The following is a 23385-nucleotide window of genomic DNA, read 5'->3' on the forward strand; positions in this document are numbered from 1 at the left end:
ACTTAGGTATAGATTGGTGTTAGAAAGAGTTATTCACCAAATGACAGAGCTTACCAGTCTATGTCACATTACAAGATGCAAATGGATTACAGTTCTGTGGAATTGTTGATCTTCTTGAGCTTTGAGATATCCAAGCAGGACCTAAAGTGGCTGGTGCCCCCAGCCTGACAGCCTCCACCTCTGACTATAAGCAACACACCCTCCAACTTTGTCAGATTTATGCTAAGTATCTCCTGTCATATTATCTTGGTATCATGAACTGAAAAATACTAAGATATAATAGTCTTTGGAGAAAAACAAAGCCAGATTACCAACCCACATCACATTTTAAGGTGACCTATCATTGTATCAAAAACCTAACTGTGGAAAATAAAATTCCAAATGTAAGAGCAATAAGATAACTAAAGGGGATACAATTTGGAAAGGAAGAAGTCAAAAATATCATTATTTGCAGATGATAATTATAGTATACATTAACAACCCCCCAAAATTCTACCAGGGAACTCTTACCACTGAAAAGCACCCACAGTGAAGTGGCTGAATACAAAATTAACTCCAAAAAATCAGTATCCCTCCTATATACAAATGACAAATGGGCTGAGAAAGAAATCAGGGAAACAACACCCTTTACAATAGCCACAAATAATATAAAATATCTTGGGGTAACTCTAACCAAGCAAGTAAAAGACCTGTATAATAAAAATTTCAAGTCTTTGAAGAAGGTATCAGAAGATGGAAAAACCTCTCATGCTCATAGCAAGATTAACATAGTAAAAATGGCCACCCTACCAAAAGCAATCTACAGATTTAATACAATCCCCATCAAAATCCCAATGTAATTCTTTTTTTTTTTTTTTTTTTTTTGGTTTTTCGAGACAGGGTTTCTCTGTGTAGCTTTGCACCTTTCCTGGAACTCGCTTTGGAGACCAGGCTGGCCTCGAACTCACAGAGATCCGCCTGGCTCTGCCTCCCGAGTGCTGGGATTAAAGGCGTGCGCCACCATCGCCCGGCTCCAATGTAATTCTTTACAGACTTCAAAAGAATAACTTCATATAGAAAAAGAAAAAAACAATATATCTTAAAACAAGCCAATACAACAAAAGAACTTCTGGCAATATCACCGTCCTTGATTTCAACTGTACTACAGCGCTATAGTAAAAAAAAAAAAAACCTCTAAACACACTCACATGGTATTGACATAAAAACAGACATGTTGATCAATGGAACTGAATTAAGGACACATAAATTCACACACCTATGGATACTTGATCTTTGATAAAGAAGCTAGAAATATATTACAGGAAAAAAAGCATCTTCAACAAACGGTACTGGTAAAACTGGGTGTCCACATACAGAAGAATACAAATAGATCTACATCTATCACCCTGCACAAACACAAATCCAAGTGGATCAAACACCTCAACATAAAACCAGATATACTGAACCTGATAAAAGAGAAATAGGGGAACAGTTTTGAATGAATTGGCATAGGATACAGCTTCTTGAACAAAATTCCAATAGCACAGACACTAAGATCAACAATTAATGGGACCTCATGAAACTTAAAAGCTTGTATAAGGCAAAGGACACCAGAGTGTCCTAGGCAGCCTACAGAGTGGGAAAAGGTCTTCACCAACTCCACATCTGACAGAGGGTTGATCTCCAAAACATATAAAGAACTCAAGAAACTAAATATCAACAAACCAATTAGTCTAATTTAAAAATAGGATACAGAGCTAAACAGAGAATTCTGAACAGAGGACTCTCAAATGGCTGAGAAACACTTAAAGAAATGTTCAACACCCTTAGCCACCATGGAAATGCAATGAAAACTACTCTGAAATTCCATATTACACCTGTCAGAATGGTTAAACTCAAAAACAAAAATAACAGCTAATGCTGGAAAAGATGTGGAGCAAGGGGAACACTTCTCCACTGCTGGTGGGAGTGCAAACTTGTACAGCCATGATGGAATCAATACAATTGTTTCTCAGAAAATTGGGAATCAGTCTACCTCAAGAGCCAGCAATACAACTCTTGGGCATATACCCAAAGTGTGCCCCATCCTATCACAAGGACACTTGCTCAACTGTGTTCATAGCAGCTTTATTCATAATAGTCAGAAAGTCAGAAAAGGAAACAACATAGATGTCCCTCAATTGAAGAATGGATTAAAAAAAGTGGTACATTTACATAATGGAGTATTATTCGGCTATTAAAAACAATGACATCATGAAATTTGCAGGAGAATGGATAGAACTTGAAAAAATCATTCTGAGTGAGATAACCCAGACCCAGAAAAATAAACATGGTATGTACTTATAGATGGATATTAGCCATAAAGTAAAGGATAACCATGCTACAATTCATAGACCCATAGAGACTAGGTAACAAGGAGGGTGGGGGGGGCAGGGCACTTGGATCTCCCTGGGAAGGGGAAATAGAATAGAATAGTTGTGGGTGAACTGAGAGCAGGTGGGTTTGGGAACAGGAGGGATCAGGTTGGGAGGAGGGAGCATAGGAGAAACTATTGAAATGGGGGGGGGGTACTTTGGGGAGAGGTGGAAACCTGGTACAAGGGAAACTACATGAAATCTATGGGAGTATCCCTGGCAAAGACTCCTAGTAATGGGGGACACAGAGCCTGTAACCAGGCAAGGCCTCAAGTGGAGGAATTGGGACACCAACACAGCCACAAAACCTTCAGCCTACAGCTTGTCCTGCCTGTAGAGTGTTTTGGAACCTGAGCCTAGCAGAATCATCATCAAAGGGACCAGAGAGACTTCATCCAGCAACTGATGGAAGCAGATGCAGAGTCCCACAGCCACACATTAAGCTGCTCTTGGGGAATCCTGCAGAGGAGGGGGAGGAAGGATCAGAGGAACCAGAGGGTTTAAGGATACCATGAGAACAGGGCCTTCAGAATCAATTGACCAGGCAAGACTCACAGAGATCAGGGAGCCTATATGGGTCTGAGATAGGTCCTCTACATATATGTTATGACTGAGTGGCTTGGTATTCTTGTGGGATTCCCAACAGTGGGAACAGGGGCAGTCACTGACTCTTTTGCCTACTTATGGGACCCTTTTCCTCCTACTGGGTCACCTCATCCAGCCTTGATTTGATAGTATGTGCCTGATCTTATAGTAAAATAGTATGCAGTGTTTGGTTGAGGCCTGGGAGACCTGCTGTTTTCTGAAGGGAAACAGAGGGAAGGTGGATCTAGCAGGGGAGGCTAGGTGGAAGGGAGAGATTGGGGAAGGGAGGGAAGAGAAACTGCAGTTGGAATGTAATATATGAGAGAATTAAAAAATAAAAGTTTCTTTATTGTTTGCAATGTTGTAAGAATTAAGTAAGACTGTCAAGCCACAAATTTTAGGTTATAGAAACCATGGATTTTTATCACATGAACTCTAAGATTTTTAAATTCATGAATGACTATCATAGACACTGTCAGACTGATGATAGATTGAGAAAAGTCATTGGTTTCTGTAGTGTCCAAAGAACTCTGGTAAACTAACACACCCTACAGAATGGGAAAAGATCTTCACCAACCCCACATCTGACAGAGGGCTGATCTCCAAAATATACAAAGAATACAAGAAACTAGACATCAAAATAATGAACAATCCAATTTAAAAAATGGGCTACAGAACTAAACAGAGAATTCTCAACAGAAGAATCTCAAATGGCTGAAAGACATTTAAGGAATTGCTCAACACCCTTAGTCATCAGGAAAATGCAAATCAAAATGACTCTGAGATACCATCTTACACCTGTCAGAATGGCCAAGATAAAAGACAGTGATGACAGCTTATGCTGGAGAGGATGTGGAGCAAGGGGAACATCCCTCAACTGTTGGTGGGAGTGCAAACTTGCACAGCCACTTTGGAAATCAGTATGGTGTTTTATCAGAAAATTGGGAATCAATCTACCTCAAGACCCAATGATACCACTCTTGGGCATATACCTTAAGGGATGCTCAAGCATACCACAAGGACACTTGCATGTTCATAGCAGCATTATTTGTAATAGCCAGAACCTGGAAACAACTTAGATGCCCCTCAACCGAAGAATGGATAAAGAAAATGTGGTACACATACACAATGGAGTACTACTCAGCAGAGAAAAACAATGACATCATGAAAGTTTCAGGCAAATGGATGGAACTAGAAAATATCATCCTGAGTGAGGTAACCCAGACTCAGAAGGACAAACATGGTGTGTACTCACTCATAAGTGGATACTAGAAGTAAAGCAAAGGATAACCAGACTACAACCTACAGCTCCAGAGAATCTAGCTAACACGGAGGACCCTAAGAGGGACGTTTGGATTGCCCTAGGAAGGGGAAATAAATGAGATCTCCAAGAGTAAACTGGGGATGAGTGGGGACAATGAGGGTAGGGGGTGGGGGAAAGAACATAAGGGAACAGGGTAGTCAAGCTGAAGCAGGGATGGAGTGGGAGAGCAATAAAAGAGATACCATGATAGAAAGAGACATCATGGGGATAGGGAGAAACTGGGTGCTAGGGAAGTTCCCAGGAATCTGTAAGGATGACCCCAGCATAGACTACTAGAAATAGTGGAGAGGGTGCCTGAACTGGTTTGCTCCTGTAATCAGATTGGTGAATACCCTAACTGTCATCATAGAACCTTTCTCCAGTAACTGATGGAAGCAGATGCAGAGATCCACAGCCAAACACCAGACCCAGCTCCGGGAGTCCAGTTGAAAAAAGAGAAGAGGGATTCTATAAGCAAGGAGCATCAAGATCATGATGGAGAAATCTATAGTGACAACCAAACCAAACTAGTGAGAACTCATGAAATTTAGACCAACACTGGACTAAGCCCTCTTTATAGTGAGACAGTTGTGTAGCTTGATTTGCTTAAGGGGCCCCGGCAGATCAGGATTCATTCCTGGTGCATAGGCTGGCTTTTTGGAGCCCACTACCTATGGTGGGACACCTCGCACAGTCTTGAGGCAGGTGGAGGGGCTTGGCCTGCCTCTATTGAATGTACCAGGCTCTGCTGACTCCCCATGGGAGGCCTTACCTTCTTGGAGGAGGGAATGGGGGGGTGGGTTGGTGGGAGAGGCTTGAGGGGCGGGAGGAGGGAAGAGAGGGATCTGTGATTGGTATGTAAATTGAATAAAAAATTTAATAAAAAAATAAAAAAGACAAAAAATATAATAGTTACAATGGGCAAAGTACATTCACAAAATGGGGATCACAGAAGAAAAACTAGACTGGTCAGGAAGCCTATGAAGAGATGATTTGGTTTTATTGGTATTCAAAGGAATGACATTAAAGCAACAGTGAGATGTTAATCTGTACTCTTAAGGTTGACAACAATGAAGAAGTTAGGTAACACCAAGTATTTATGAGCATGCAGGGAGAGAAAAGGAATGTCTGTATATTGCCTATGGGAACATAAGTAGATATAGCTTCTGAAGAGAAACTTGACTGTATGTATTGACAGAAATGATGAAAATATTCTTAAAGCTCAATAAACACACACACACACACACACACATATATGGTATATATTTAGAGAAATTCTTCATTTGTTTAAAACAATGAGACACTTTCAAGGATGTTATTACAGAACCATTGTTTTTAATCATGGAATCATCTGCAACAAAACTAGATGTCTATCATCAGTATGAATAAAGTGTGCCAAATGGAATGGAATATAATACATGGATCAAAAGCAATGAAGTAGTTTTATGAATATCAATATAGATATTTAAGATATTCTTATAAAAATAAGAACTAGAATATAAGTAGCTCAAAGACATCTATCTTGATTTGAGCACATACACGTACATAGTATAGGTAGATGATAGGTAGATAACCCTGAAAGAAAGAGTGAATTGCAGTATTAGAGAAGGTACCTGAGAGGGGACAGGAATGGGAATGAGGATGAAGAGGTATAACAGGGATGAATAAGATTTTGCATTGAACTGAGAGGTCTGATTAATTTGGGTCTCTATAGCTTATTTCCTTCAAAAACAATCTTTTAAGTGATACGGGAAGGAAGACTCTACCCAGAGAAATCTGTTTGGAAGAATTCACATTTGAGATGAATTTCTAGGGATGGACATAATTTTAGTAGAGAGCCTTGGAAGACGAGAGTTTTTTTAGTGAGTGAACAACTTGCTTCAAAGGGTTTGGGAAAGTATGGGACAGGTTTAACTTATCAGTGAAGACTTCTATCTAAAGTCCAGGGCAAGTAATGGTGTTTAGTAGAAAATAAGGCTGTGAAGACAGGTGCAAGCTGAAGGATGAAGGGCTTTCAATGCCTGATGAAAGAATCCAGGTTTTTTTTTTTAATAATAGGTGTGATTCACAGTTTTGAATAAGGCCGCAATAGGATCATAACTAGGAAAGTGACTGTCCAGAGAATGTTAGAAGAATTGCAGCTATGGTTGGCTACAGAGGCTGTTGACACTCTCTCTGTGTGATCTAAGTATGGACAAAGTTAACCTTTAATTCTTGATTCCTAATGGGACAATAAGAATGAAGCATACATTGGGAATTGACGATCCCTGAGAAACAAATGAGTATGGGGTCTTCTTTGTATAGCCGAGGTGGTAGAATCTGCAGGCAGAGGATGAAATCAGAAGAGGGCTGACAAGATCTATTGAGCAGAGTGGTGGGGGCCAAAGAAGAGGGCTGTGAGAACACAGAAGCCTGGAGGTGTTGAAAGCCATGGAGAAGGTTTCAGAAAGGAAAGATAATGGCAAACACTGCAGACAAGGTCTATTGCATAACTTAGTTAGCCATGACTTAGCATAGTTCCCTGGTTACTTCCCCAAGAAGACTCTCAAGATAGAGGTATTTGTCAACCTAGACTGCCAGGAGTTGGAAGAATAGGAAAGGGGAGAGCAGAGGCATGAACTTTTGACTAGTCCATCAAAAAATTTATTCTAGAAAAGTGGTAGAGAGATGATATAGTAGAGAGATGATGTGGTAAAGAGCTAATCTGGTAGTTTATGGGAAGTAAGCATCAGGGAGTCAGAGACAGGGTTTTGTTTCTCTATTTTGCTTGCTTGCTTGTTTGTTTGTTTGTTTTAGTACCAAACAGATCAGAATATGCTTAAAGATGAAAAGAAGGAAAGATAAAAGGAGAGGAAAGGTGATCCTCCACTACAATTCTAAGAGATAAGAACCATAGAGCAGCCTTCCTGGCAGAAGGTTAGTTTACACCTTCCTCCTCCTTGTGCCCCTTGTGGCCTATTCTTCCCTTCCAGATGGACTCACAATAGCCCTCTCCCCAACCCAATCCGCAGCCTACACTTGTTTAGACTGGTTGAAACCAGACTAACAAAGAAGCCTGTCTTTGTCAGTCAGCAAGTCAAAGAGTGATTTAGCTGCTTGGGTCTCGGTCCAGAGGACCTGCAGCACTCAAAGCCTGGGAGGGGAAAGTACCTGAGGTTTGTTTTCCACTCAGCTGTAGGGACAATTGTTGCTACTCTTGGCGGAGGCAGGCCTCACTGGGGACTTTATATGTACGGAATTCTCTGTTAACTTTGTCTGAAAGATTGCCAGCACCAGATCTAGAAGCTTTTAAAACCCTCATAAAGGCAGGGAATGAAAAAAGTAGAGGTGAAAGGGAAGGTAAAATAGAGGGGCCTCCCAGGCTAAGCCCCCCTACACACTTTGGTAATCCTTTTCTTCCACGAGTCCTGGGCTTTGGCCAGTTTTGCTTCCTCTGTTGCCTTCTCTTACTTCCTGTTCTGGTCCATTTGATTACTGTTAGAGCCTCCTTTCACGATTCCCCCGGAGGTCTCTTGGAATAGTTTCTACATTACTCCTGGGAACCAGATGACAAACACATTGTTTAAGTGTCTTTACTGCTTAACAGTCGGACACAGTGAGTTCTAACCAGCCATTGACAGAATGGAAGTGGGAACACACAGAGAACTGAAGATCTCTGACAAAACCTGATTGGTTGATGAGCCTTGAGCATGTAAGCTGCTTTTCACCCTATGTGGGAAGTCGCAATCATTATTTCTACAGTAGCGAAAACCTTCTCTTTGCATGGACTATTAGACCAAGCATCAAGTTCTTCAGCCTGGGCAGATGTGGCATAATATCAGTAACAGTCTAGTGGATTTTCTCCTGGTACGCATTTCTACGGGGTCTCTGGCTCAAGACTCAATCAAAGAGTTGACTGAAATACTAAATGCTGTACATAACTTATACCTATAGGTAGTTCAGACTTCTTACTTTTGGAAAAGCTGAAATTTTTAGTAAATCGTCATTTATCAGGAATTTCTAGCTCCCCTCTAGTTTACTCTCCAAGCTCAATTTTAGCTATTTCCACGTTCCTATAACCCTCCATTTAAGTCTGTCCTCCCATTCAACTTCATTCTCACCTCTGGGACTCCTGAGGCATCTTGCAGTCCCCAACTCTGGAAATCCCCACCACCTGTTTTATCTGTTCCTCTTGTTTGCAAGCTACTGTTTGAAAACACATGCGTGCACACATTCTCTAGAGTAGTGGTTCTCAACCTTCCTAATGCTGTGACCCTTTAATACAGTTCCTCATGTTGTGGTGACCTCCAACCTTAAAATTATTTTCATTGCTACTTCATAACTGTAATTTTGCTACTGTTATGAATGGTAATGTAAATATCTGTGTTTTCCTATGGTCTCAGGTGACCCCTGTAAAAGGGTTATTGGCCCCCAAGGGTGGTCAAGACCCACAGGTTGAGGAGCACTGCTCCAGAGTCAATGGCGCTCTTAGTGCTTCCTGGCAAGCCTTAACACTGCTCAGAGACCTTCACATCGTGTCCTCTGCCCTTTCGTCACCCTTGGCTCAATTACTTTCTCTCTCTGCCTATGTCCGAGATTCTTATGGGCACTGAGAAAATTTCGATGAATTTGAATACAATTTCTTCACTTCCTTCTTGGTTAGCTGAATTTGTCCCGAGTCTTTTCTTCACACGTCTCCTTTCACTCTCTAGTGTGGAGGACTTAAGAGCCATGTCTTTACATATCTCCTTTCACGCTGTAGTGTGGAGGACTTAAGGATGCTGTTTCCAAGACAGATTAATCAACAGTGCTTAGACTCAGAATCATATCCCTCCTGCCCTCTTTGGCCTTTGTGTATATAGTTTATCTTTCTGCTTTGGACAGAGAGCTATGTCTTAGTTATGTTTCTTTTGCTGCAATGAGACACCATGATCAAAGCAACCTATGAAAGGAAGCATTTAATTCGGGACTTGCTTACAGTATCAGAAGGTTAGGGTCCATGTCGGTTACGGCATGGAACAAGGCAGGAGGAAGGCAAGGAGGCACTGGAGTAGTATCTGAGAGCTTACATCTGGTCCACAGCCCCAGGGCAAAGAGAAAAGGCCCAAACATCACCTATAGGTAGTTCAGACTTCTCACTGTTGATGAGGCTAAAATTTATAGTAAATCATCACTTACAGGAATCTAGTTCCCTACTAAATTACTCTCCAACCTTGGACACAATTTTAGCTATTTAGCTAGGGATGACATGTATTTTTAAAACCTCAAAGTTCACACCCAGTGATACACCACCTCCAAAAAAGCCACACACCTCTAGTCCTTCCAAATATTTCCACCAACTGAGGACCAAGCATCCAAATATATTGAACCTATGGGGGCCATTCTCACCAAAACCACCACAAGCACATCAAAGGAGAGGCTGATGTTATGACATCCATGTCTGTAGCCAACATATAGAAACATGCCTTGTACATTGTAGACATTCAGTAATTGGTCCGTGAACTGATGAGTTCTTGGGGGACAGAATAGATTGGTTTGAGTTCTTTGTGCTTTGTGTATCTACCTATTTAATAAGAGTGCCTCTGAGTAGCCAGAAAGACGAAGGGAAAATAAAGGTGTAACATGCTCCAGATCCAGGGTTGGAGTAAAATTGCATGATACTTTCATGGAAGTTTTTACAATAGAATTGTCTCATTGCTTAATAAGAGAGTAGTGGAAAGAGGGCTGGACTGGGGCTAAGGAGACATGGCTCTGCTAACTTACTTTGTAAATCCATGGAGTCATTGTTCAACCTTCAGGCTCATTACTTTCTCACTTATACTTAGGACAGGGTCACTTTGATTATTAGATGGAGTCCTGGGTATGAAAACACTTTTTGAAACCTGAAGTTCTTCTCCAATACAGACATGTAGCTTTTATTCCCAACATCACGAATAGTTCTGGAGCTTCTATTTGTCACCCATACTGCATCTACTGTCACTTCTGGCTTATCTTTCTTGTGCATACAAAACTCGATTTCAACTGCCCATCGTGTAAAGTGAAAACAAATCAGAATGTGAAATCTTTTCCCTCCAGATTCCCTCTTCCTGTCTCCTCTTTGGCCTATGTGTGTCTATGTGAATGCTTTGGCTAGCCCAGGGGAATAATTGCATACAGTGGGAGTGAGGAAAGGTGAGGAGAGCTATAAGTCATCCCAGCTTCTTGAATTCAAATTCACTGCTAGCTGGGAAGTATAATGGAAGATAAGCCAGAGTACAACCCAGCCTTACCACTTTAGCAGACTCTTCTGCCCATGGGTATATGTATTTGGGCTAGAATATGTATCTTTTCATCTGCATGAGTATGGATATGAATGCTGCTCTGGTTCTAAATGAATACAGGGTATTCATTTTCACAAGAACAATACTGGGATTATGTGAATACATCGTTGCTATCCTTTTCTTGCCTTTTCCCTCTGAGAGATCTCTGAGCTTTATAATAAGTGAGTCCTGGTAGAGAATTCCTTTGATCCTATCATATTCCTCTTTAAGAAGCAGTAGTTAATTGCTCTCTGTTACCTCTCAATTGCCAAAACTTGATGGATTCTCACAAGAGAATGCAGGAAGCCAACATTGATCCAGACACAATCACCTCACACCAGCTCAGTATTAGACCAAAGATTGTGTAGTATAGCAGTGAGGGATAATTTATTATGTCAGGGAAAAGTGCTGCAAGTATCCCTTATCTAATGGAATAGACACTCTACAGCAAAAATTACTCTAAAGTGAAATCTCTGGCAGGTTATATTCTGCTGTGATTTTCATTACAAAACCAAGGCTGTTTTGATAGGAAAACTGAAAGAAAAGCACTGGCTCTCAATGGTAATTAAACTATATGTTTAAAAATAAACCACATATTTTAGCAGTATGTCTAATCACTTCCAAACTATAATGAGAATCCTGTGCCAGATCATTTGCCCCCACCTTTCACTGCTTTAAATTCTGCAACTTGTTTCATTCAATCTTTTTCTACCAAAACCTCTTCCTTGTGAATCTTTATTCATTTAAGGGCTTATTGCCTTAGGAGCCCAATAAATGAGAATTTTGTTTTGAAATTGAAGTTTACTTACTCACTCCACCCCCCACCAAAGCAAAGCTTTGCAAATGGAATGAGTGCTCCTTTTCACGTGTGTCTCTAGTAAATGCTCAAAGCACCCCAGGAAATAGGACAGATAATAACCCCATTTTGTTGATGAGAAGACAGAAGCCTAGAGATTAGTCACCTTTCTCCAAATCATACAGCAGGAAATTGAGAGTGGAGATTTAAACATAAATCTTAAAATCTTATGTAAAGCAGGAGGATTTTCAGAGAGGCAAAGACAACAATTCATGTGTGCTGGAAATCATTGTAAAGAGGCCTGCACAACTGAATCATTTTTGAGGTGCTCTTCTAACATCTAAACAGGAAAATAAAATTATAATGAATTAAGAGTATTCCACATTTTTGCAACAGATATTCTGGTTGTAGTTTAAATTCATGCCAAATAGAGCCATATGTATTTGCTCATACATACTGGGACTCTATGTATAGACTATGCATTCATTCCAAGGAATGAACAGTCTCATTTAACCATTTGTAATACTTCCCGATGTGTTTGTTTTGTTTCCATTTATATGGCCAAGTATTGCTCGTATTTACAATTTTGTTTGACTTTTGGTCCCTGTAGTGTTCAATTATTGGAAAGTTGATTCTGGTTTTGTTTCTGATACAGATTTAGGAACTTGTCATGGAGAAGACAGACCTGCAGATTCATCAAGTTATTTGCCTCTATCCAGACATTCTCCCAGGGAAAAGAGAATATTTGACATTTAGAAACTAAATCCTCGCCTTTTTGCTCTGTATAATGATTATAAAATATGCATATCATGCCTATAGTCCCTCATCCACTGAGAAATTAATATGTGACCATTGAAACATTTTGAACATCAAAATATATCTTCTAGATCCAAGAAAACTACCCATTACCCGTAAGAAGAAATCCTTTATATGTGTAAGTTTTAGTGTCATTGCTTGCAGTATGTTTTCTTAGTGTATTAAATTCTATATTTGTGTTTCCTAATGGTCGTTCCAGGGAAGATTTTGGGTGAAGTGAGATAAAATTCTCTCATATCGATAAGAGACTAACATTTTCTGTCCAGAACAGCTCTTGTCATGGGTTTGTATTTCTGTATTCAGAGCAGTGTTCAAGGTAGAGAGGGGGTAGAAGGAAATCTCCATGCCGTTTGGAATGAGAACTGTGAGCGTTGAGGTAGGACAGAGCGATGGAAAGAGTTGCCTAGTAAGAGTTAACTGTGTCATTCTAAGATTTGTCTTTCCCAAAGTTTCAACATGCTGACAACCGCCAGTGGAGCGGGTAGATGTGTGTCTGCAAACAAAACTTGTAGATGCATGTCTTCATGCCAGGGCTGCCTTCTTCAAACACTGAGTACAGCTAAAGAACTAGACAAGAAATGTTTCATCTAGGGCATGGAGAGCCAGATTTTGATATTCATATTTAGCAGTGACACAGACAATTTGGGGGACTGAGTCTTTGATAGCTGCCCATAGCTATCTATCTACAAAATCTTTGTATATGTTGTTTCTTTGTTTGTTTATATAGGAAGGGTTATTCCTCTTGCTTACTGGCAAACTGTGGATGATGCTGAAATTATCAAATCAAACTAGAGATTTGTGGGTCACAAAATTCTGTATATCTACATAAGGATATTTTTGTTTATGTTGTTGTTATTTGGGTTTCTTTTTAATTTTTTATTGTTTTGTCTGTGTATCTGTTTGAGTCAAGGTCTCTTGTGGCCCACACTGGCCTCACCCTACCTGTGTAGCCAAGGATGGCCTTGAACTCCTGATTTTTCTGCCTCTAACTCTCAAGTGCTACCATTATAGGGTATGCACTATCATGCCAGCCAAAACCTTTCATTGCCAAATACTACGAATATCCTTCCACGGCCAGTATTCTTACTCCCTGGTCCCTTTCACAGACAGTGGTACTCCTTTAGTGCTGCTAGTAGGAAAATGACTTTAGAGGGCCCTGTATTTGCTCATCTCATTTTTTTCCAATAAAGGAGTGTGGAATTGATTGGAAAGATCTAACACTAGCTGTACCACTGAGCACCTGTGGGGCTTTAAGGCCCATTGGTTAACTGCTTCTCAGCTTGGTGTTCATAGCCTGCACTCGGGAAGTATTGCAATGACTCCGAGGAAGGGCAAAAAGAAAAGTATTGTTCTGAATTCCCTTAAGTACCTCTGCTCTTGAGCATGTATTCATTAATATCTGCCTTACTCTATTGTATGGCTAGTCTCTTTTGGCCAGATTCTATTAAATTTTTCATCCCCCAAATCCATACCCTATAACTAAGATAAGAAAGAATTACAGTTGTAAATTAAGGATGATTTGTAAAATCCAAGCCAGCTAATACCTGCACTGGAGCTCAGGAATCATTGCACTCCACTTCATGGGAGTTCCTGGGGACATTTCAGGGTAGCAATAATTATTTAATCTCATTTTGCCCCTAGTTAATAAGACTTGGAAAGAAGCCATGGTGGTGGCGCATGCCTTTAATCCCAGCAGTTGGGAGGCAGAGCCAGGCAAATCTCTGTGAGTTTGAGGCTAGCCTGGGCTACCAAGTGAGTTACAGGAAAGGTTCCAAAACAGAGAAACCCTGTCTCGAAAAACCAGAAAAGAACCTTCTAAATGAATCCATGTGCACATTTTTAAAAATTAAAAAAAAATAATTTATTTATTTTACATCCCAACCACAGTTTTCCCTCACTCCTTTCCTCCCATTCCCTCCTCACACTTCCCCCTCCAACCTCCCCTCCCCCAATCCACTCCTCCTCTGTTCAGAAAGGGGCAGGCCTCCCATGGGTATCAACAAAGCATAACATATCAGGTCTCAGTATTAATAAGGCTAGGTAAGGCAATCCAATATGAGGAATGGGTTTCAAGAGCCAGCCAAAGTGTTAGGAGTACCACAAGTAAACCAAGCTACACGACTGTCCCATGTGTGCATTTAATTCTCCATTTTCATTTATTTCACAGCTTTTCTTTTACAATTATGTTTTCAATGTCTACCACATCCTAAATACTGCGTGTCCAAAGATGCGATGAGTAAAGCCAGCCTCATCCCTTGACTTCTCGAATCTTCCAGGCTAGTGCAAAAGCAAGTGTTGAACCTGACCTCAGCTGTTCCCAGACTTCTTAAACACAGACTGTCCAAACAGGAACTGTTCATCTCCCACCAAGGGCTCTCTATCTCCCAGGCTTCCTCAAGGCAGTGTAGAGATCCTTCAGAGGCCCTATCAAATAACATGGTAGTCAACCTTCGCACCTCCCTCAGTTTTACTGAAGTCCAGTCTCACACAAAACCTTTGTTACCTCTAGTCTCTGAACTATTGCTTAGTGCTGCCTTCTCCCCATCCCCAGGACTAGCAATCTAATCCAGACTATCGGCATTTCTAACCAAGAGGTCTGTACAGCATCAGTACTCCATCTCTGGTTCTGATGCTCATACACTTCATTTTCTCTTCTATCGTGGCAGAATTAGAAAGAAGTGGAAGTGCCTTGAGCCATAGGAATAAAAGAATTTGGGGAGAGTTCCCGAAAATTTGAACTACTGATCTGCACAAACTGTAATCTACTAATAGAACTATGCCAATAACTATTCATTTTTATTGCACATTTATTCTTCTAGGTACCACCTGGGGACTTACTAAGTACAATACATTCTTAGCAACACCTAGCCAGTCAGAAATGAAGGGTGGGATGTGGCTATCTGTCTTTTAACATGTTCAGGTGAATCTGCCTCGTTCTAAGCAGTAAAACCCATGGTTTCCATTAATTATTTTTGCCTAATGTCCGTAAGTGCCCCATGAAGTAGACACTAACATTATCTTTATTTGATACAAAGATGAGGAAGTTGAGGTCATCCTTTGTGCCGTTGTCCTACAGCGATGAAGAGGGGATGTGAATCCAGAACTTTGTCCCCTTAGCTCCTATACCAGGCTCTCTGTCTAAACTCCAAAGTAAATGGGAGTCAATGTAAGATTTAAAACATAGCTTGTGAACCATAGTAAACCCTTTAGGACCCAGAGGTTTTTACATCTACTCCCTCTCTCATTTCACTCAAGCGAAGCCTGGCTGCTGCTCACAAAAGTTGATTTCCTAATTTCCACAAGCATGTCATTCTCTATATTTGGAATGCATTCCCTACCATATTATTAAACCTTTCCTTATGTCTCTAGCCTCTTGCTGGATCACACATCTCTGAATTCCTCTGGCACTCATGCAGTACACTTTTTAAAATGTATTGCCTACAACTTTATTCACAACCACTTCTTAGGATGAGCCTTCTCATTCCCAAGAAGCAGGGTGGGCCATGTGGTGTGTTTTCCTGTATATCACCATTTCATTAACCACACATAGCTACATACATGTCTAGTTCAGAACTCTGCCAGAGATGAAAACTGTTGAATTAGCTTGCTGATGAGCCATGCACAGTTGTTTTCAAGTAACAAAACTATAAGCATCACAAATGCAAAAACTGATCCTTACCCACCATCTTCACCTGAGTGCCTGGTATAGGGCAGGTGCTGAATAAATTCACTGTTGTATAGACAGCTACCATTCAGTATAGGAAACAAAACCATTCTTCTCAGAGCTCAGAACACAGAAAGTGCTTAGGAATTATAGCACATATAGATGAAATCAGCCTTTAACAGCTCTAAAAGGTATAATTATACTGGGTTTCCAAAAGTCTAGAGTTGATATTGCATGAACTTGGGTAATTCTCTTTTTCTCAGTACTGAACTGGGTAATTCCCAAGTCTTATGCAGCTCTCCTTTCTGTGCTCTTATGAGAAGTCATGTCTTGGTTGCACTCTCTTGGAACTGTCTAGACTTCCCAAGAAGATACTTTCCTTTCTGAGCTACTGGCTTCTCAGTATGTATATTCATTCATTCCTTTCTCCATCCATTCAGCAAATATTTATTGCCAAGTACTGAGATGAGCACTTGTTTAGGGAATGGGATTGCAGAGAAAACAATAAGCCAATAAGCTCTTGTCGAGGTTGAATTGAAGCCTCACAGTGCAGAGACCAACTAAAACACTGGCTATAGGCTTATGACATATTCAGAGGTGAAATTCAGCTAGAGGTTCACACTTGAGGTGGAGGAAGTAGTATTAAAATGTAGCTTGTGTTGCTTTAGGATAAAATATGAGCAGACACTGAGGACCCCAGTGTCTGGGAGAACTAGGACACAATCTATAAGGAATGGAGAATTGGTCTCACAGATGTTGGCTGTCAGTATACATGCTCCATCATTCCCTGACACCCCACCCCTCCCCCTCCAAAAAAAAGGCTTCTCAATAACATCCGTGCATATCTTAAGCTTCAGGCAAAGAGTGTGAATTACTCAATCTTAACGTCTCCATTCTATCATGAACGATACCTAAAAAGAAGGGGGAATTGATATTTTTGTTGTAGGTACCAGGTGTGTTTTGCAATCATTGACCCACTGAAATGTTAAACAATAACCCTATACAACAGTGTATAGTACTCAAACCCTTGACACTCAGAATAGCTAAGTAGCTTGCCTACGAGTATAACTAAAATGGCTCTGAGGAGCTTTGATTCCAGGGCCATGTAACAGTGCTGCCCCACCCACCACCTCCTAGAATACAGCTGGATCCTCAGGAAGGCCACCCTCTTTGCTTTGTAAATATCACTTGCATCCCTGGCCTAATGTTTTGCTCTCCAGTAAAGGACAAGCCTCCCCTTGGGAAAAGTAACCCTCAAAGTTGTCAATCATTCATGCATCAGTGGCAATGGGTTTCAGATTCTTAGGACCAAATTTTAATTTTATGAGGGAAGACCACCGGAATCTTGGCGGGGTGCGGGGGAGATAAAAAAGCAGAAGTACACCAAATCATGCAGTCAGATTCTTCCATCAGTTTTGCCATCCCACCTGGTTTCAGGTATGTGCTTCTAAGATTCTTAGATGCTATTCATGCATATTTCTACTACTCCATTAATGGGTTTATTACTCTCGTTGTCTGGTTCTAATCAAAGGTAACCTTAAACTGTGTACTGACTCCAAATCACCATAATCAGGAGGAGACAGCCAGCTTGAGCTGCAGACCTATAGTCCCTGGCCTCAGGCACAATTCCCAACCCTTGAGAATTAGGTCCTGCTGGGCACATTAAAAATATTGAGCAGATGGAAGCAGGAGAGCTTGTTGGAACAACGTGGAGGAGTCCCTTCTGCCCTGGATTGGTCCATCTGCCAAAATAAATGACATGTATCAGGGCATGGCATTAGTCCAAGCCCATTGAAATTCTGCTAGCCATCCAAACAGTGATGGTGCTGCAGATTGGGTCTGTGATCAGGGTTAGGAAGAGAGAAATGATGAGTGAGCATCTGGCTGCTGCAGCCTACTGATGGGAACAGTCCCAGAGGAGGATCTAGGGTGAGGGAGAGACAGCCTCCCTCGAGGACCCCCTAGGAAATCTGCAGCCAACAAACAGGCAATGAGCCTAGCACTGAAAGAAGATAGATAGCCTGGTTTAAGTCTCATGCCGTTCCTACCAGCTATGTGACCTAAAAAAAAACCAAAATCTTTCTTCTCTCAGCCTACTCCACCCCATATAAAATAAACCTTGGGCTAAATGGTCTCCAAGGGCCGTTCCTGCTTGAACATTCTGTGACTTCCCTGACACTGGTTTGATTTCTCTTTTCTCTGTGTGAGAAAGGCCCACCCACCCACCTGTTTATCTTCAGTCTCTATGTTCTCACACTGACCTCTGCTGGTCATTAGAAAAAGTGTTGTAGATAAGTGTCTGCAGGGAAAAAACCAAAAACAAAAACAACCATGCTGCAGTCTATCAGTGATTCAGTATGAAGCTTGAGCAGCACACTGAAATTCTACGCATTGGAGATGAGGGTGGGAGAAACCCAAGCAATGCTAAACACAGATCAAGAAACCCCCCCCCCAAAAAAAGTGTCTCTCTCCTTTTCTCGTGGCTGCCCTCAACTGTCCACGGTGCTCTGTGCCACTGTGTGAGGGATTTCAGTGGGTGGGTGGGAAGATTCCTGGTCTCAAATCTTGTCTCAGTGCACCACAAGGCCTTGGCACCATGCTGGAGAGGCAATTCAAGGAGTTCTTCAGAAGCTTCCAGACATCTACCTGGCAGGATCCTGTGGTGAAGTCAGCCTGGGAGGTTTCCTGCCAGCTGCTGGCACAGCCAAGCCACCAAAAACAACCTGAGAGCAGCCCCAGAATCTTTGTCTCTCCAAGAGGTGCCTCTCCAAAAACCCCTTTGGAATTTGCTTGTTTGTTTTTAGTCTCATGAGTTCTTTAGGGGACTTATCTGCAACATCCTGGCTAATTTAGCATGCTCGTTCAACGAAGCAGCCTTCCAAACCAGCCTCTGCTAGACCAACTCAGAATCCTATTAGGTCCCTCAGCATTTCTCAAGCCTAGGTTTTCTAGTTTGCCTATGCTGATGAGCATGCGTTCAGAAGCACAAGAGAGCAGGGGTGGATAGTGTCAGTCCATGTGCTCACACTGAGCACTGCTTGAGCTCTCACAGCAATACAAGCAGGGTAGGAACTGAGCCAAAAGACAACCCGCTCTCTTAGTAGCCGTCCAATGACTGACCGTGTCCCCTACCCTTGATGGAAGAACCTCTTTGGGAGGGCTGAGATTTGGGCCAAACATTCTGTGGTCTGGCTGGATCTTCTCTGGTAGTAATAATACAGCCCGCCCTGTCCCTGTCCTCCCACTGAGGAGTCCTCTCCTTCAGCAGCTGCTTTTGATCTGCCTCCCTTGTTCCAGCATCAGGCAGGCTGCCTCGGTCTCCTGGTGATGCTCATGATGCTTCTTGATGAGTTACAAGACTGAGCACTGCTTTCCGCACAGCTGCTTCTCTGGATCTGACCACACCAGGCCTTCACCTTTCCTGCCTAACTTTCCAGACCCATTCCAGCTGGAGTTTGCTCGGCCTTCCCAAGTAGCCATGACTCCCCCAGTCATGGGCCAGGTGTTGTGCTCCACAGACTTCCCAGGCAGCCTTTCCACCATGTACTTAGAGCTCTTACTCCCTGTTCCACACTGGTACTATCAGGGTAGCGTGTATGTTCATCGTGAAACCTAGGTCCAGTTTCCCACTCCTTCACTCACCCTTAACGAATGCTAGCATAATGGTCTTTAAAGTACTGCGGGTTTTTTTTTTCTTTAGTAGTACTCATGCGTGTGTGCGCACGCGCGCACATGAGTCAATTTCAATGACAAACACGAGAATGATTCTAAACAAAATTCCACCAATGGCACATGACAGCTTAAAAAGTGAATTCTCAATATCTACCCCAGCGCTCTTAGAAGTCTGACAGACAGTTCATGGCCTGCACCATGAGCATGGGAAAGTTTGAGTGGTAGATAGTGTTCCAGAGATTTGCATCTCATCAGGTAGAACATCTTTCACTTCTTTTCGAGAGTTCTAGGTCTTCATAGGCCTGATTGACACTGCAAATTATACCCCAGAGGACCAGCACAGCTGGTGGGCACTTGCATTACCAGGACATAACTCTAGACACGGTGTTTAAGGCATCTGTTCTGTTTTCAGCCTTTTAAAATGTAAAGCTTGAAGGTGATGGGAAAGGGCATATATAATGGGCTTTTTCAGAGTTTTCACAGATTTTTAGAAAATTGCAGACAGTCACTAAAGGGGTGGGGTGGTGGGACTGGAAGCATTTATGGAAATGGGCTTTCTACCAGATACAAAGTTCTCAGCTAGGTAATGCGCATTGCTAATGGTTTTCACTTTTCAGCCAAAATAAAATAAGTCCCTACTGGGATTTGTTCTAAATGATAGTCCAGGCTGTCTGTTTTGCACCCACTGGGGTTAATTCTCAGTCTCAGTCTGCTTTAAAATGTCAGCCTGAACTCTCAGACTTAATTGTTACAGACATTTTATAACCAAGGCATTCAAAATCTTCAGGCTGCTCACTCCTGCTACCATAATTGATACTTAATAGATATGCTCAGGCTCCTTGTGCTTTACACATTGGGTGCTGTGCAAATAGGGGGAGGGACTGAAAGGGGGTAGGAAGAAAGAATGAGTGTGTGTGTGTGTGTGTGTGTGTGTGTGTGTGTGTGTGTGTTTTCCCTGTGAGTATCTGTTGCCAGGGTACAATGATGGGATCCTGGGATCAGCTGACAAAGATGAATTTTTGAAGAGCTGGCCGTTTCTGGAGTCACCCTTGTTTGGCCCCCTAGGGCAGCATTCTTTAGACATGGCCATTTCTAAACTTCACTGCAAGCATGTGGTTGGCCATTTGGATGTAACTTATAAAATGCCATGGTGCTCTCCAGTGTTCTGTTCTTTCACTATTTTGACATTCTGATGGATGGCCTGGCATTAACTAGGAAGAGTACAATATTATCCAGCCTGAATAACTAATCCCCTAAGAAGTACAAAGTTGAAGGATCTTGGTGCACATGAATCTTATTAAATGTGCTTATAAAATGTGTTCTATCCAAATAAGCTTAGTAGCCCCTAAAATAGCCTTTTCTGATCCATGTCTGGAACGCTGGCATGCCTCACAGATCTTTAAGCCAAAATTATTTAGTGAAATGGTGCCTGGACTCTGTGCATGAGAAAATTGGAAATGTTGATGTTAAATCTTCTGTTGACCAATTTTCAGTCATTCTGTCCATCTTTAGGGGCGCCCTGGACCAATTGGAACTCAAGGTCCAGCAGGTCCAGAAGGATTTGCTGGTCCTATTGGTTTATCGGGGTTGAAAGGAGAAAGAGGCTCCCCAGGCCCTCTGGGACCATATGGATCAAAAGGAGATAAGGTAAGATGCACCTTTGATGCAAGGGTTATAAGTACAAAAGTCAAATGTTCAGCCTCAATTCACAGGGGAATACTGTTGTCCTTAAATATTTTGGTGCCAGGGCAAATACTTTAAGAAGAGCTGAGCCAAAGTACAGTATATGTACTTGTGTGAAAATGTCTTTGTGAAACATGCACAATGACTATACTGCAATAAAATAAAACTAGAAGAAAAGAAAGGAAGGAAGTTAGGGAGGGAGAGAAAGAAACAAAGAGAAAAAGGAAGGAAGGAAGGAAGGAAGGAAGGAAGGAAGGAAGGAAGGAAGGAAGGAAGGAAGGAAGGAAGGAAGGAAGGAAAAAGAAAGAAAATGAGTGAATGAGTGAATGAGTGATCTGGGCATAGTGATGGACATCTGTAATCACAGCACTCAAGAGTCAGAAGCAGGAGGATTGCCACAAGTTCAAGGGCAGCCAAGCTACATAGAAACACCCATCTCAAAGAAAAAGAAATAAATGGAGTAAATGATGGGCTGGTGGTGGAGGAAACCATTTCTGGAGACTCTCATAGCAGACAATCAAGTGAATATATTGGTTACTTGAACCACAAGTTATCACACTCGTGTGAAGTCATGTGGGTTTGAGCTGTGCTTAGGTAGAGAATCTGATCAGCTGATCAGTAGATATCAAACATACAACAGATAAGACAAGCAAGCAAGAACTCAGACTTAGAAGCATTCTGGGCCACAAATAGAAGGGAATGCACTAAATGAATGGTAATAACATGGTGACTGGTCTACTGAATCTTAACAACTTAATTTTGACCCTCTGTATTATCATCACCTCCTGTTAATCTCGTATTGTGGAGAAGGGATTGCCATAGTAACTATAAGGGTAGCTGAAGTTTTAACACTTATCTAGATGCATGAATAATGTGGATGGCAACTCATGAGTCACATATATTCCACATCTGAAGAAAGGAATACATTGCACAGCATGTAAGGCCACCCAGAGTTGTACGTAGGAACAGAATGAACCAAGAGGCTGCAGTTGACAGGTTTTACCATCAAGAGGTTGTGGTGCCTGAAAGGGGGTGTGATTTGACTTGTTTGAATAAGTCTGTGGCTTAGCCTGCACTGGAACTGTCATTTATGGATAAGCAAGAATTGCACATGTCCTCTGATAAAAAGGGTTGTCTAGCTTGGGACCCTTATCTGAAGGAAAAAAAATGGAAAGAAAAAATTTGTTAGATTAGTCAAAGCTCTTCTGTTTTTATCAAAGATGTAAAGGTTCCCTGTAATATGGAGCATTAATTTTTAGGTCTTCCACTATACTGCTTAACACAAGAACATAAGCATGCTCAAGACCTTAGATCAATCCCTTAGACTTGGGGCAACACAGCATGAGGAAGGAGATATAAAACACCAATAACTTAAGTCCTCAAATCCCATCAGCAAACATATTGAACCTAACAGGCATCCGTTAGATTGTCTCACACATTTCTCTTCCTTCTCCTTTCTTTAGGGTCCCATGGGAGTTCCTGGATTTGTTGGCATCAATGGGATTCCGGTGAGTGTGTACACTGAAGCAACTTTTTTATTTTTTAAAAAATTATTTGTTTATTTTACATCCCAGTCATAGTTTTCCCTTCCTCCTCTCCTCCCAGCCCCTTCCCATATCCCCCTCTGTTCCCATGCTCCCAATCCACTCCCCCTCCATTTCTGTTTAGGAAAGGGCAGGTCTCCCATGAGTATCAAAAAATATGGCATATCAAGTTGCAGTAAGGCTAAGCACCTCCCCATGTATTAAGACTGGGCAAGGCAACCTAATATGAGGAGTAGGGTCCCAAAAACTAGCAAAAGAGTCAGAGACAGCCCCTGTTCCCACTGTTAGGATTCCCACAAAAGGACCAAGCTTTGCAACTGTTAACATATATTCAGAGTGCCTAGGTCAGTCTCATGAAGGCTCCCTGGTTGTCGGTTCAGTCTCTTTGAGCCCCTGTGAGCCCAGGTTAGTTTATTCTGTGCATTTTCTTGTGTTATTCTTGACCCCTCTGGCTGCTACAATCCTTTCTCCTTCTCTTCAGCAGGATCCCCTGAGCTCAGCCTAATGTTTGGCTATGGTTCCTGCATCTGTTTCCATCAGTTGTTGGATGGAGTCTCTCTGATGACAATTGGACTAGGCACCAATCTATGTGTATAGTAGAATTGTGTTAGGCATCATCAAATTGACATGTTTTCCCCCCAGTCATGTTTG

General features: G+C 41.8%; 1 protein-coding gene across 1 annotated transcript in view; it reads left to right on the top strand.

Moving 5' to 3' along the window:
• Window positions 1-23385, top strand: part of Col4a6 (collagen type IV alpha 6 chain) — a 304646-nt gene that overhangs the window by 216071 nt on the left and 65190 nt on the right. The window contains exons 4-5 of the mRNA XM_006970301.4: window positions 21020-21154; window positions 22654-22698. Of these exons, the coding sequence (XP_006970363.1) occupies window positions 21020-21154; window positions 22654-22698 (180 nt within the window). The remainder of the gene's footprint in view (window positions 1-21019; window positions 21155-22653; window positions 22699-23385) is intronic.

The sequence above is a fragment of the Peromyscus maniculatus genome, chromosome X (genome assembly GCF_049852395.1).
Source record: "Peromyscus maniculatus bairdii isolate BWxNUB_F1_BW_parent chromosome X, HU_Pman_BW_mat_3.1, whole genome shotgun sequence".
NCBI classification, from domain to species: Eukaryota; Metazoa; Chordata; class Mammalia; order Rodentia; family Cricetidae; genus Peromyscus; species Peromyscus maniculatus.